Here is a 12124-nt window from a genome sequence, read left to right as displayed (position 1 = left end):
TTCAACCACCAACTATTTTTGAGATCAGCATCTCGGCCAAAAGGTCAACAACCATGTCAAATTTCTGAAAATCTAAATTTTCAACAGATTGACTTGAAAATTGAATGGGATTTACTAATCAGGTAACTGAATTCAACTAACAACTTTGTTTGAGGTCAACATAGGCCAAAGGTCAACAACAATTTAGAATTTCTATTATCCTCTATTTTCATCTGAATGACTTGAAAATTGAATGGAATTTTAAATCCTCAATTTTCATCCAATTGATTTGAAATTGTAATAGGATTTTCATATCATGTCAGCCAACTGAATTCAACCACCAACTATTTTTGAGATCAGCATCTCGGCCAAAAGGTCAACAACCATGTCAAATTTCTGAAAATCTAAATTTTCAACAGATTGACTTGAAAATTGAATGGGATTTACTAATCAGGTAACTGAATTCAACTAACAACTATGTTTGAGGTCAACATAGGCCAACGGTCAACAACAATTTAGAATTTCTATTATCCTCTATTTTCATCTGATTGACTTGAAATATGAAGAGGATTTGCATATCGGCGAACTGAATTCAACCACCAACTATTTTTGAGATCAGCTTCGGCCAAAAGGTCAACATAGGCCAAAGGTCAACCACTTTTTTTCCAATTTCTAAAATCCTCAATTTTCATCCGATTGACTTCCAATTTGAAAACAATTTCCATATAAGCTTACTGAAACCAACCACCAACTATTTTTGAGATCAGGATAGGCCAAAAGGTCAACATAGGCCAAAGGTCAACCACTTTTTTCCAATTTCTAAAATCCTCAATATTCATCCGATTGACTTGCAATTTGAAAACAATTTCCATATCAGCTAACTGAAACCAACCACCAACTATTTTTGAGGTCAGCATATGCCAAAAGGCCAACATAGACCAACTTTCTAAATCCTCAATTTTCATCCAATTAACTTGAAATTTTAAGGGGATTTTGTCTGTTCTTATGTCTGTTCACTGAATTCAACCTCCAACTATTTTTGAGATCAGCATCGGCCAAAAGTTCAACATAGGCCAAAGGTCAACAACAGTTTAGAATTTCTATTATCCTCTATTTTCATCTGATTGACTTGAAAATTGAATGGTATTTTCAAATCGGTAAACTGAATTCAGCCAGCAACTATTTTTGAGGTCAACATAGGTCGCAAGGTCAACATCAGCCAAAGGTCAACCGCTTTTTTCAAATTTCTAAAATCCTCTATTTTCATCCGATTGACTTGAAATTTGAATAGGATTTACGAATCAGGTAACTGAATTCAACCAACAACTATTTTTGAGGTCAACAAAAGTCACAAGGTCAACATAGGCCAAAGATCCACTACTTTTTTCAAATTCCTAAAGTCCTCAATTTTCATTCGATTGACTTGAAATCTGAATAGGATTTGCATATCAGCTTACTGCAACCAACCACCAACTATTTTTGAGGTCAACATAGGCCAAACGGTCAACATAGGCCATATTTAAAATTGTCAATTTTCATCCGATTAACTTAAACTTTGAGGACTATTTGCATATGAGGTCACTGAATTCCACCACAAATTATTTTTGAGGTCAAAAGGATGCTCTACTGAGTGCCATTCTACTTTGTTCTGTTTTGCCAAGTGTCGCTCTATGAGTGATTTTTCATCTGTCTGTCTGTCTGTCTGTCTGTCTGTCTGTCTGTCTGTCTGTTTGTCTGTCTGTCTGTGTGTATGTTAGTTGCCTGCAGGTCACAATTTTCAACCATCTTCACGAAACTTCACCAAATGGTAGAGTTGGTCATAAGCAAGAATCCTATTGTTTTGGGCTCAAAAGGTCAATCGGTCAACATTGGCCAAATTTCTAAAATCCTCAATTTTCATCTGATTGACTTGAAATATGAAGAGGATTTGCATATCGGCGAACTGAATTCAACCACCAACTATTTTTGAGATCAGCTTCGGCCAAAAGGTCAACATAGGCCAAAGGTCAACCACTTTTTTTCCAATTTCTAAAATCCTCAATTTTCATCCGATTGACTTGCAATTTGAAAACAATTTCCATATCAGCTTACTGAAACCAACCACCAACTATTTTTGAGATCAGGATAGGCCAAAAGGTCAACATAGGCCAAAGGTCAACCACTTTTTTTCCAATTTCTAAAATCCTCAATTTTCATCCGATTGACTTGCAATTTGAAAACAATTTCCATATCAGCTAACTGAAACCAACCACCAACTATTTTTGAGGTCAGCATAGGCCAAAAGGCCAACATAGACCAACTTTCTAAATCCTCAATTTTCATCCAATTAACTTGAAATTTTAAGGGGATTTGTATGTCTGTTCACTGAATTGAACCTCCAACTATTTTTGAGATCAGCATCGGCCAAAAGTTCAACATAGGCCAAAGGTCAACAACAGTTTAGAATTTCTATTATCCTCTATTTTCATCTGATTGACTTGAAAATTGAATGGTATTTTCAAATCAGTAAACTGAATTCAGCCAGCAACTATTTTTGAGGTCAACATAGGTCACAAGGTCAACATCGGCCAAAGGTCAACCACTTTTTTCAAATCTCTAAAATCCTCAATTTTCATCCGATTGACTTGAAATTTGAATGGGATTTACGAACCAAGTAACTGAATTCAACCAACAACTATTTTTGAGGTCAACAAAAGTCACAAGGTCAACATAGGCCAAAGGTCCACTACTTTTTTCAAATTCCTAAAGTCCTCAATTTTCATTCGATTGACTTGCTTTGAAAACAATTTCCATATCAGCTTACTGAAACTAACCACCAACTATTTTTGAGGTCAACATAGGCCAAGAGGCCAACATAGACCAACTTTCTAAATCCTCAATTTTCATCCAAATTAACTTGAAATTTGAAGGGGATTTGCATGTCTGTTTACTGAATTGAACCTCCAACTATTTTTGAGGTCAACATCGGCGAAAAGGTTAACATAGGCCAGATTTCTAAAATTCTCAATTTTCATCTGCTTGACTAGAAATTTTAAGAGGATTTGCATCTCTGGACACTGAATTCAACCACCAAGTATTTTTGAGGTCTACATAGGCCAACAACATATTTTAGGGATTTCACAACTGTCATGTTGTGCACGACATATTTCTTGTTTGTACGTCTGTTTGTCCGTACAAAATAAATATGATTTTCTCTGCAACCGTTGGTCCAATTGACAGGAAATTTTCACCAGAGGTGCACCTCCTCCTGTAGAATTTTGTAGTGATAATTATGACGTCATAGGTCACGTGGTGTGGGCGCCATCTTGGGAAAAACAAAAAACTTTGCACCTCTATCTCCGAAAGCACTGCATAATAAAAATTGAGACATGGCTCATTGTAAAGCAATCTCCATGTGGAATAACATCTGTTAATGATGATGTCATAGGTGCCTCCATTATGACGTCATAATTTGACAAGTACAATACCTCATCCGATCAATATGAAATGTATTGAGCGTCATCTAGGGGTCGAGGAAAAAATAAAATAATGATGACGTCATCGGACATGTGGTTCAACCGCAATATTTGTTTTCACACAAGCGCCCGAAAAACACGTTTTGGCGAGGGTCTGCAATCTCTGGTCTTTCTTGTTAATCATGTATTTGAGGCCAAGAGATTTGATGATTATTCTGAATCAGAATTTTGTGCTGATTATGAAAACGGATTTCTTAATTGCCGCAGCCCTTTGTTTTGTTTTTTTGTTGTGAAAACGCCATTTGTGCAGTTTTCACATCGATGTCAAAAATCGTTTTTATTTCAGAGTTATCTAAACATCACCACTACACGTTATCTTATTACAGTGTACAAGAGTATTGTATCGAACTGCTTCTCAGTCACGCTAAACCTCCAGATTTTTTAAAACAATCTTTAAAATCATTATTTTTTTAAAATGGAAGTATTATAATTGAACAGTGTATAATCTAAGTTTTCTATAAACTCTCTAGTTTTAATCTTGTATTCGTTAGTATTGCGAGCTGACTTGGTAGTAATATTTGTCTCTGATCTTTCTCCATTGAGATGATCTTGCTCAATTCCTGACCGAATGGAATCTTATATTCTGCCGTTTTGTGTAATTTTATGCCGGCTGTACTACATCATGAGCGTACACATTTTTCATCAAAGTTAAATTACCTGCATCCAGTTTGAGTGTGGAGTGATCGCATTGCCTCGTTTGGAATTTTCCTCATCTATTACCATCAAGGCAGTACAAAAAGGTTCTGCGAATAGCGAGCCTTAAATAGGTTTGGATTTCATGATGCATTTATTATTATATTAGTACTCTTCAGTATTTCATCTTACAGGATGTTGCAGATGTTACCTCACTTACCTTTGAGTTGTCTTACCTGTGTTTGATTCTAAACTGTTGGATTGGTGCTTCAGAGGCACGGTGCTATTCCTGGATGAACCTTAAGTCGGTTGTTCTGCCACCTGCTAACGTCAGCTGCTGGTTCACGCTAAACATGCCACAGTGTCTTTCGCAAAGAGGAGCTGAGTTATAGCCGGCACTTTGCATAAGTTCTAAATTCATACCCAAAGCGACTGGGGCCTGGTCAGCTGGTTTGCGGACGACGAGGATCAACTGCTCCCTGATGGCTGATTCCACAATAAGAATATATGAGTAATAATTGAGGCAGTTAGACATAGCAGTAGGAGAAAAATCTTCAGCAGAGAAATTTAATTTTTGATATGTGACAATTTACAAATGATAGTTTTTTTTTAGATGCATTTTCAACAAATGTCTTGATGTTTTATTTGTCTTTGCAGGATGATGGCTTGGTGAAGGATGGAAACATACACAAAACACCAATCATCCTCAAACCACCATCTGTACGTGAACAAGGGTCCGCACACTTTGGGTTTTTATTTCCCGGGTTCCCGCCTACCAACCACCCTGAAAAAAGTGACATCCAACTAATTTATTTCTGCTTACCTCATTTGCACATATGCAATACACACACACACTTTCTCAGACCAAATTGCTGTGGTTGAAACTTTTGCCAATTAATTGCTTCTAAGGCCGATATATGCTGACTCATGCCGCTGTTAGCAGCTGACAGCTGACACCGCATTATGCAGTGGGTGGTTCTGTTTGTCACATACAGCAATTGAATTGGAATGCTGAATTATTGTTTACATACAGGATCTTTCAAAAGCAAGTTCACTGAGAATTATGTTTTGTATGGAGTAAATAAAATAAAAACCAGCAGATTAAGGAACTTTTTATTTTTACCTCCACCACCAAAGGTGTTTGTTTTCACCCCTATTTGTTTGTCTGTCTTAGCAGGATATCTCAAAAAGTTGTGGATGGATTCGGACAAAATTCCTCTTTCTTCAAAATTCTTCCGCTCTTTCATACCCTCTCTCTGTTCTCTTCAACCTCTCTTTTGCTCAATGTCATCTGCCATCAGTTTGGAAATCAGCCAACATTACCGCTTCACACAAAAACTGTGCAAAAACAGATCCTTGCAACAACAAACCAATCAACGCAAATTAATCAGCAAAGTCATGGAATCTATCATTGCTTCGGATATCAGATCCTTCCTCTTCTCCAATGGCTTGATCTCTGATCATCAATTTGGTTTCAGACCAGGTCACTCCACTCTCGACATGCTGCTTCTGCTGTCTCAACAATGGATGGAGGTCCTCAATTCCAAACAGGAAATCAGAGCTGTCTCTCTTGACATACAGTCATGTGAAAAAGTAAGTACACCCCATGTAAAGTTTTGACTTTTTCAACATATTTCAACATACAGCTATTTGATCTTCATTTCAACAATATTGATAGATAAAGGTGATATTATATAACAAATATCATGAAACATTTACATTTGTAGTCCATTGTATAATTTAAATAAACATAAATGCAAATTTCGCATGTGGAAAAAGTAAGTACACCCTTGGCTCTAATAGGTGGTATTGCCCCCTTTGGCAGAAACAACCTCACGTAGGCGTTTCTTATAACTGTCTACCAGTCTCTGACATCGACTGGGAGAAATTTTTGCCCACTCCTCCGTGCAGAATTCTTTCAGCTGTGTGATGTTTGAGGGGTTTCTTGCATGCACAGCTCATTTCAAATCCCCCCACAACATCTCAATGGGATTTAGATCCGGGCTTTGACTTGGACATTCCAGAACCCTCCATTTCTTTCTTTTCAGCCATTCCTTGGTGGATTTACTGGTATGTTTAGGGTCATTGTCATGTTGCAAGGTGCACCTTCGGTTGAGCTTCAACTTTCCGACAGATGGCCTCACATTATCCTCAAGCACCCTCTGGTACAATAAAGAATTGATAGTGGATTCTATGATGGTGAGCTGCCCAGGCCCTGATGCAGCAAAGCTGCCCCAAACCATAATATTTCCACCACCATGCTTTACAGTTGGTATCAAGTTCTTGTGGTCAAATGTTGTCTTTGGTTTTCGCCAAAAATGTCTTCTGGTACTGTGGCCAAATAGCTCTACCTTTGACTCATCTGTCCAGAGCACATTGTTCCAGAAGTGCTGATCTTTGCCTCGGTGTTCATTGGCAAACTTTAGTCTTGCCCTGATGTTCTTTCTGGACAGCAAAGGTTTCCTCCTGGCACACCTCCCATGTAGATCAAATTTGTGCAGCCTCTTTCTAATGGTAGACTCGTGCACTTTGACATCAACAGTGGCAAGAGCTACCTGTAGGTCCCGTGATGACATTCTGGGGGTTCTTAGAGACTTATTTCAGCATCTTGCGGTCTCCTCTCGGGCTGAACTTGCTGGGGCGGCCTGGCCTGAAGAAGTTGGCAGTTGTTTGGAATCTTCTCCACTTGTCGATGATCTTCTGGACAGTCGAATGATTGATTTCAAATTGTTTGGAGATCATTTTTAATTCCTTCCCAAACTCGTAGGCATCTATAACCATCTTTCTGAAGGCCTCAGAGAGCTCTTTTGATCTAGGCATGGTGACGCCACATACTTCAACAACAAAGAGCAAACCAAACTAAATGTCTGAGGTTTAAATAAGACATGTTCCTCCAAGATCCTCTCTAACGATGTTCTAATCATTTGCACCTGAGCTGGTGCACCTGATTCTAATTTTAGGTATTTGAAGAAGTGATAAATGTAGGGTGGTACTTACTTTTTCCACATGCGAAATTTGCATTTATGTTTGTTTAAATTATACAATGGCTGATCCGCTTCCGGTCCGCTCGAGCAAGGAGGCTTGCTTCGATCTCTCCACAGCATCGAAGTCCTTTCCAAGGGTGTGGTGTTGACCGGGCCGCCGTGGTGTTCGCATTACAGCCCGACCGAATATCGTCGCTTCGTGGCTGCTTTCCGCCGCCGAAATCCAGCGCGGCTTGGGTGATTCTGCCCCTGTTTGGAGAACACCCAGCGAGGCCTGCATTGGGGCCGAGCGAGCAAGGCTTCCACTGCCGAAATCCAGCGCGGCTTGGGCGATTTTGCCCCTGTTTGGAGAACACCCAGCGAGGCCTTCATCGGGGCCAAGCGAGCAAGGGCGTGTCGGGACCTGGTTTGCGCCATTGACCGAGTGGTTCGCACCAACCGGAGCTGTTTTCGGATGATGTGCTGATGTCCTTGGACTTCGCGCCAGGCTCTTGGCCCACCGGGCCGACGTGGTGTGTGGTGCTGATATTTTGAGAGGCTTGATTTAATACCCCAACCTCTCAACCCCACCTCATTTTCTGCTACCCCGCCATTATTATTTGCTAGTATTTCTTTTTTTCGTGAAAGCCCACAATATATTATATCCTTATATATATATGTGCACATTATATATATGTGCTTATATATATGGACTTCCGCTTCCGGTCCGCTCGAGCAAGGAGGCTTGCTTCGATCTCTCCACAGCATCGAAGTCCTTTCCAAGGGTGTGGTGCTGACAGGTCCGCCGTGGTGCTGCCCGGGCAAACGTGGCGTGGTGCTGACGGGGCCCCCGCAGCCGTGCTGACTGTGCTCACTTTCATTTCATGGTCAGGAGAGAAACATTTTGACTCTCCAATAGTATACTGCATTGAGGACTTTCGCTTCCGGTCCGCTCGAGCAAGGAGGCTTGCTTCGATCTCTCCACAGCATCGAAGTCCTTTCCAAGGGTGTGGTGCTGACCGGGCCGCCGTGGTGTTCGCATTACAGCCCGACCGAATATCGTCGCTTCGTGGCTGCTTTCCGCCGCCGAAATCCAGCGCGGCTTGGGCGATTCTGCCCCTGTTTGGAGAACACCCAGCGAGGCCTTCATCGGGGCCGAGCGAGCAAGGCTTCCACTGCCGAAATCCAGCGTGGCTTGGGCGATTTTGCCCCTGTTTGGAGAACACCCAGCGAGGCCTTCATCGGGGCCAAGCAAGCAAGGGCGCGTCGGGACCTGGTTCGCGCCATTGACCGAGTGGTTCGCACCAACCGGAGCTGTTTTCGGATGACATGCTGATGTCCTTGGACTTCGCGCCAGGCTCTGGGCCGACCAGGCCGACGTGCATCGAAGTCCTTTCCAAGGGTGTGGTGCTGACCGGGCAAACGTGGTGTGGTGCTGACGGCGCCCCCGCAGCCGGAATTCCCCTCCCATCCCCCTCTACTCCCCCCCCCCCCCCCCAAAAATTTCCATGTTTTAAACATCTCCCAGTGTGTACCCTGGATTAGAATAGGTACACCATATCCCTGCGTGTCGTAAGAGACGATTAAGAGGGTTGGCGTCAGGAAGGGCATCTGGCCATAAAAACATTGCCTCAAAAAGAGAACGATGCCAATTACAACTACATATGGGCAGGGCACAGCCCAAAGTGGAGATCGGTTTCTGAGGTTTGGGACATGGAATGTAGGGACAATGACAGGGAGATCAGGAGAAGTGGCGGAAGTATTGGTCAGAGGAAGAGTGGACATATGTTGTGTGCAAGACATGAGATGGAAGGGAAGTGGTGTGAGAATGGTGAAGGGTAGGCAGGGACAGAAATACAAGTTTGTGTGGCAAGGGCGCCTGGAGGGCGTGAATGGTGTTAGTGTCCTGTTTTCTGAGGAGTTTGTAGACAGTGTGAGACTAGTTTGTAGAGAGTGTGACTAGAGTGAGTGATAGGTTGATGATGGTGAAAATGATGATTGGAAAGCTCTTGGTGAACGTCATCTCGGGATATGCTCCGCAGGTTGGTCGGAGCGATGAAGAGAAGGACAAGTTCTGGTGTGCGACAGAGAAGCTGATGGAAAACGTGAAATATGAGGAAGTTGTTGTGGTAGGAGGAGACCTAAATGGGCATGTGGGAAGGAGTATGGATGGTTTTGAGGGAGTTCATGGGGGTTTTTTTTTTTTTTTTTTTTTTTTTTTTTTTTTTTTTTTTTTTTTTTTTTTTTTTTTTTGTATACAAGGTCGAGGCTCGTGAAAGAGCGAAAGCGGATATGGTGTGAGAAATGGAGAAGGTGAAAGGATTTTGGAGTTTGCTGATGGAGCTGATTTGTTGATTTGTAATACTCAGTTCCAGAAAGAAGATAATAAGCTTGTTACATACACGTCAGGTGGGTCGACGACAACCGTTGACTACCTGATGGTGCGTAGGCGAGATAGGGGGCACCTCCGGGACACAAAGGTGATCCCGGGGGAGGAGTCTGTTTCACAGCACCACTTGGGTGTCTGCGACATAAGGGTGAAAGGTGCGAGGAGAGCTCGGCGGGTGAAGTACCAACCAAGAATGAAGGTGTGGAGGTTGAAAGAGGTGACAGTAAGGGAGGCATTAAAAGAGAGGCTGAGTAGGGTAGAGGATGATGTGGTTGAGCTTGAAAGTGGTTGGATGTCAATGAAAGCTAGTCTGTTGGGAGCCGTTGGTGAGGTTTGTGGATGGACAAAACGACCACCGAGGCACTCGGAAACATGGTGGTGGGATGATGAAGTTGGAAAGAGGATTGACGAGAAGAGGAAGAAGTTCAAGGTGTGGCAGAAGGCGAAGTGTACGGGAGCAGAAACAGCAGAGCATGAAAGTTATAAGGCAGCCAAGAAGGCTGCAAAGAAAGAGGTAGCAAAGGCGCAGGAGGCATGTAGGAAAATGTTCGGAGAATGCTTGGATTCGGAAGAGGGTCAGAGAGCAGTATTCAGGATTGCAAAGCAGATAGCGAAAGAGAGGTGTGATGTGATGGGGGTGAGTTGCTTGAAGGATGAAGTGGGACAAATCGTTGTGGACCCAGATGGAATTAAAGGAAGATGGAAAAGATATATGGAAATGCTGTTGAATACAGAGAATGAATGTGATGGCAACATAGAGAGTAACCCAGTTTTAGGACCGGCAGAGAAGATGACTGAGAAGGAAGTTGAGGAAGCGACAAAAGCAATGAAGAGTAGAAAAGCGGGAGGGCCGACGGGAGTTGTGGGAGATATGTTGAAGGCAGCAGGAAGTTGGGGTGTGAAGAGAATGACAGAGATCTGTAATCTGGCGGTGAAAGAAGGCCGCATTCCAGTGGATTGGGAACTGAGTACCGTCGTCCCTCGATACAAGGGGAAAGGTGACCCTCTAGAGCAGGGGTCAGCAACCTTTTTGACATGAAGTGCCAGTTTGAAATGTTCTTGTTAATTCGTGTGCCATATCAACATTAAGTTCAACATTAAGTTTAATTATGACACCACATCAAAAAAATATTTCCAACAGACATGGAATTTTATTCCATCCATATAGGCCATATGCATTGCAACAACATTTTAAAGAAACATTTACCGAACATCTACCGAACCTTGAGTACCAGTTCACTGGTAATTCCCTGTGTGTCGTAAAAAGGCGACAAACAGGGTTGGCGGCAGGAAGGGCATCCGGCCGTAAAACATTGCTTCAAAAAGGGGACCAAAAAACAACAACAACCACGGTCCCCGAAAAAGGCCAACCCCCGCTTGCGGGGAAAAATGGCCTCTAAAGGTGTTTTTTTTTACCGAACCTGAACCGCTTCACTGCAATTCCTGTGGTAAATGTGAGCGGGAGGCCGTACCGTCAATCAAACTAAATAAGGCAGGCCGCGTGTTACGAGTAAAACTACTACCCCCATTTTCATTACTCCCACCCCATAAAAAAAACTCAAAATAATGACGAGATTAATATTAAAACGCAGAAGGCAGCCTGAATGATAAAGAGTGGAGATGCAACCGCTGACCACCGGATGTTAACAACAGTTGCTCTTACAGCACCTCAGGTTGCCATGAACGGCGTATCGGAAGGCACCAAGCCTACATCTCCTATTTTATATCTACGATTATTATACAATTCAGAATAATGATGAGATTAATATTAAAACTCAGAAACCAGTCCGAATAATAATAATGAGTGGAGATGCAGCCTCGGACCATCTGCTGTGAACAACACCACTGTTCTTACAGCACATCCTGTTGCCGCGAATATTGTGTTTGAATGCGCCAGGCCGGCATCTCATGTTGTGCATCTTTGATAATTATTATTCCAGTGAAAGAATTTGGAATTGGAATGGTGACTCTGCTCTGATCCATCTACCTCATCACCCTGCACAATCACACCGGAATACTATTATAGTGCAACACGCGCAACAGCCAATGGCTGTTCAAGAAGTGATTTGGCATGCAGCGGAGAGGGCACTGCTTTCGCCAGTGTGCCAATGATTACGCTGCCGCGTGCCAATGGTGGCACACGTGCCTAAGGTTGCCGACCCCTGCTCTAGAGTGTGGCTCGTACTGAGCGATAAAGTTATTGGAGCATGGAATGAAGGTATTGGTTGGAGAGGAGGATAAGGAAGAAAGTGAAGATCGACGAAATGCAGTTTGGATTTATGCCAGGAAGAGGAACGACAGACGTGCTTTTTATTGTGAGGCAGTCGCAGGAGAAGTACATGGAGAAGAGGAAGAAGTTGTTTCTTGGGTTTGTTGATCTGGAGAAAGCATTCGATAGGGTTCCACACAAAGTATTGACATGGGCAATGAGGAAGTTAGGAGTGGAGGAATGGTTGATCAGAGTAGTGATGGCAATGTACAAAAGAGCGCGCACAGCTGTAAGGACGAAGGGCGGGAACAGTGGTGAGTTTGAGGTGAAGGTGGGAGTGCATCAGGGGTCGGTACTAAGTCCACTACTATTTGTAGCTGTGATGGAGGTGCTGGCTCAGAACGTAAAGGAGGGTTTACCGTGGGAGTTGTTGTAT

General features: G+C 42.7%; 1 protein-coding gene across 2 annotated transcripts in view; it reads left to right on the top strand.

The window, feature by feature from the left end:
- Positions 1-12124, top strand: part of SMG9 (SMG9 nonsense mediated mRNA decay factor) — a 105648-nt gene that overhangs the window by 16405 nt on the left and 77119 nt on the right. For both annotated transcript variants that reach the window (XM_068110009.2, XM_068110010.2), the window contains exon 4: positions 4785-4847. In XM_068110009.2, the coding sequence (XP_067966110.1) occupies positions 4785-4847 (63 nt within the window). The remainder of the gene's footprint in view (positions 1-4784; positions 4848-12124) is intronic.

Source organism: Myxine glutinosa, chromosome 3 (assembly GCF_964187855.1).
Source record: "Myxine glutinosa chromosome 3, kmMyxGlut1.1, whole genome shotgun sequence".
NCBI lineage: Eukaryota > Metazoa > Chordata > Myxini > Myxiniformes > Myxinidae > Myxine > Myxine glutinosa.
Note: the sequence above shows the minus strand (reverse complement) of the source record. Positions and strands in the feature narration are given on the sequence as shown.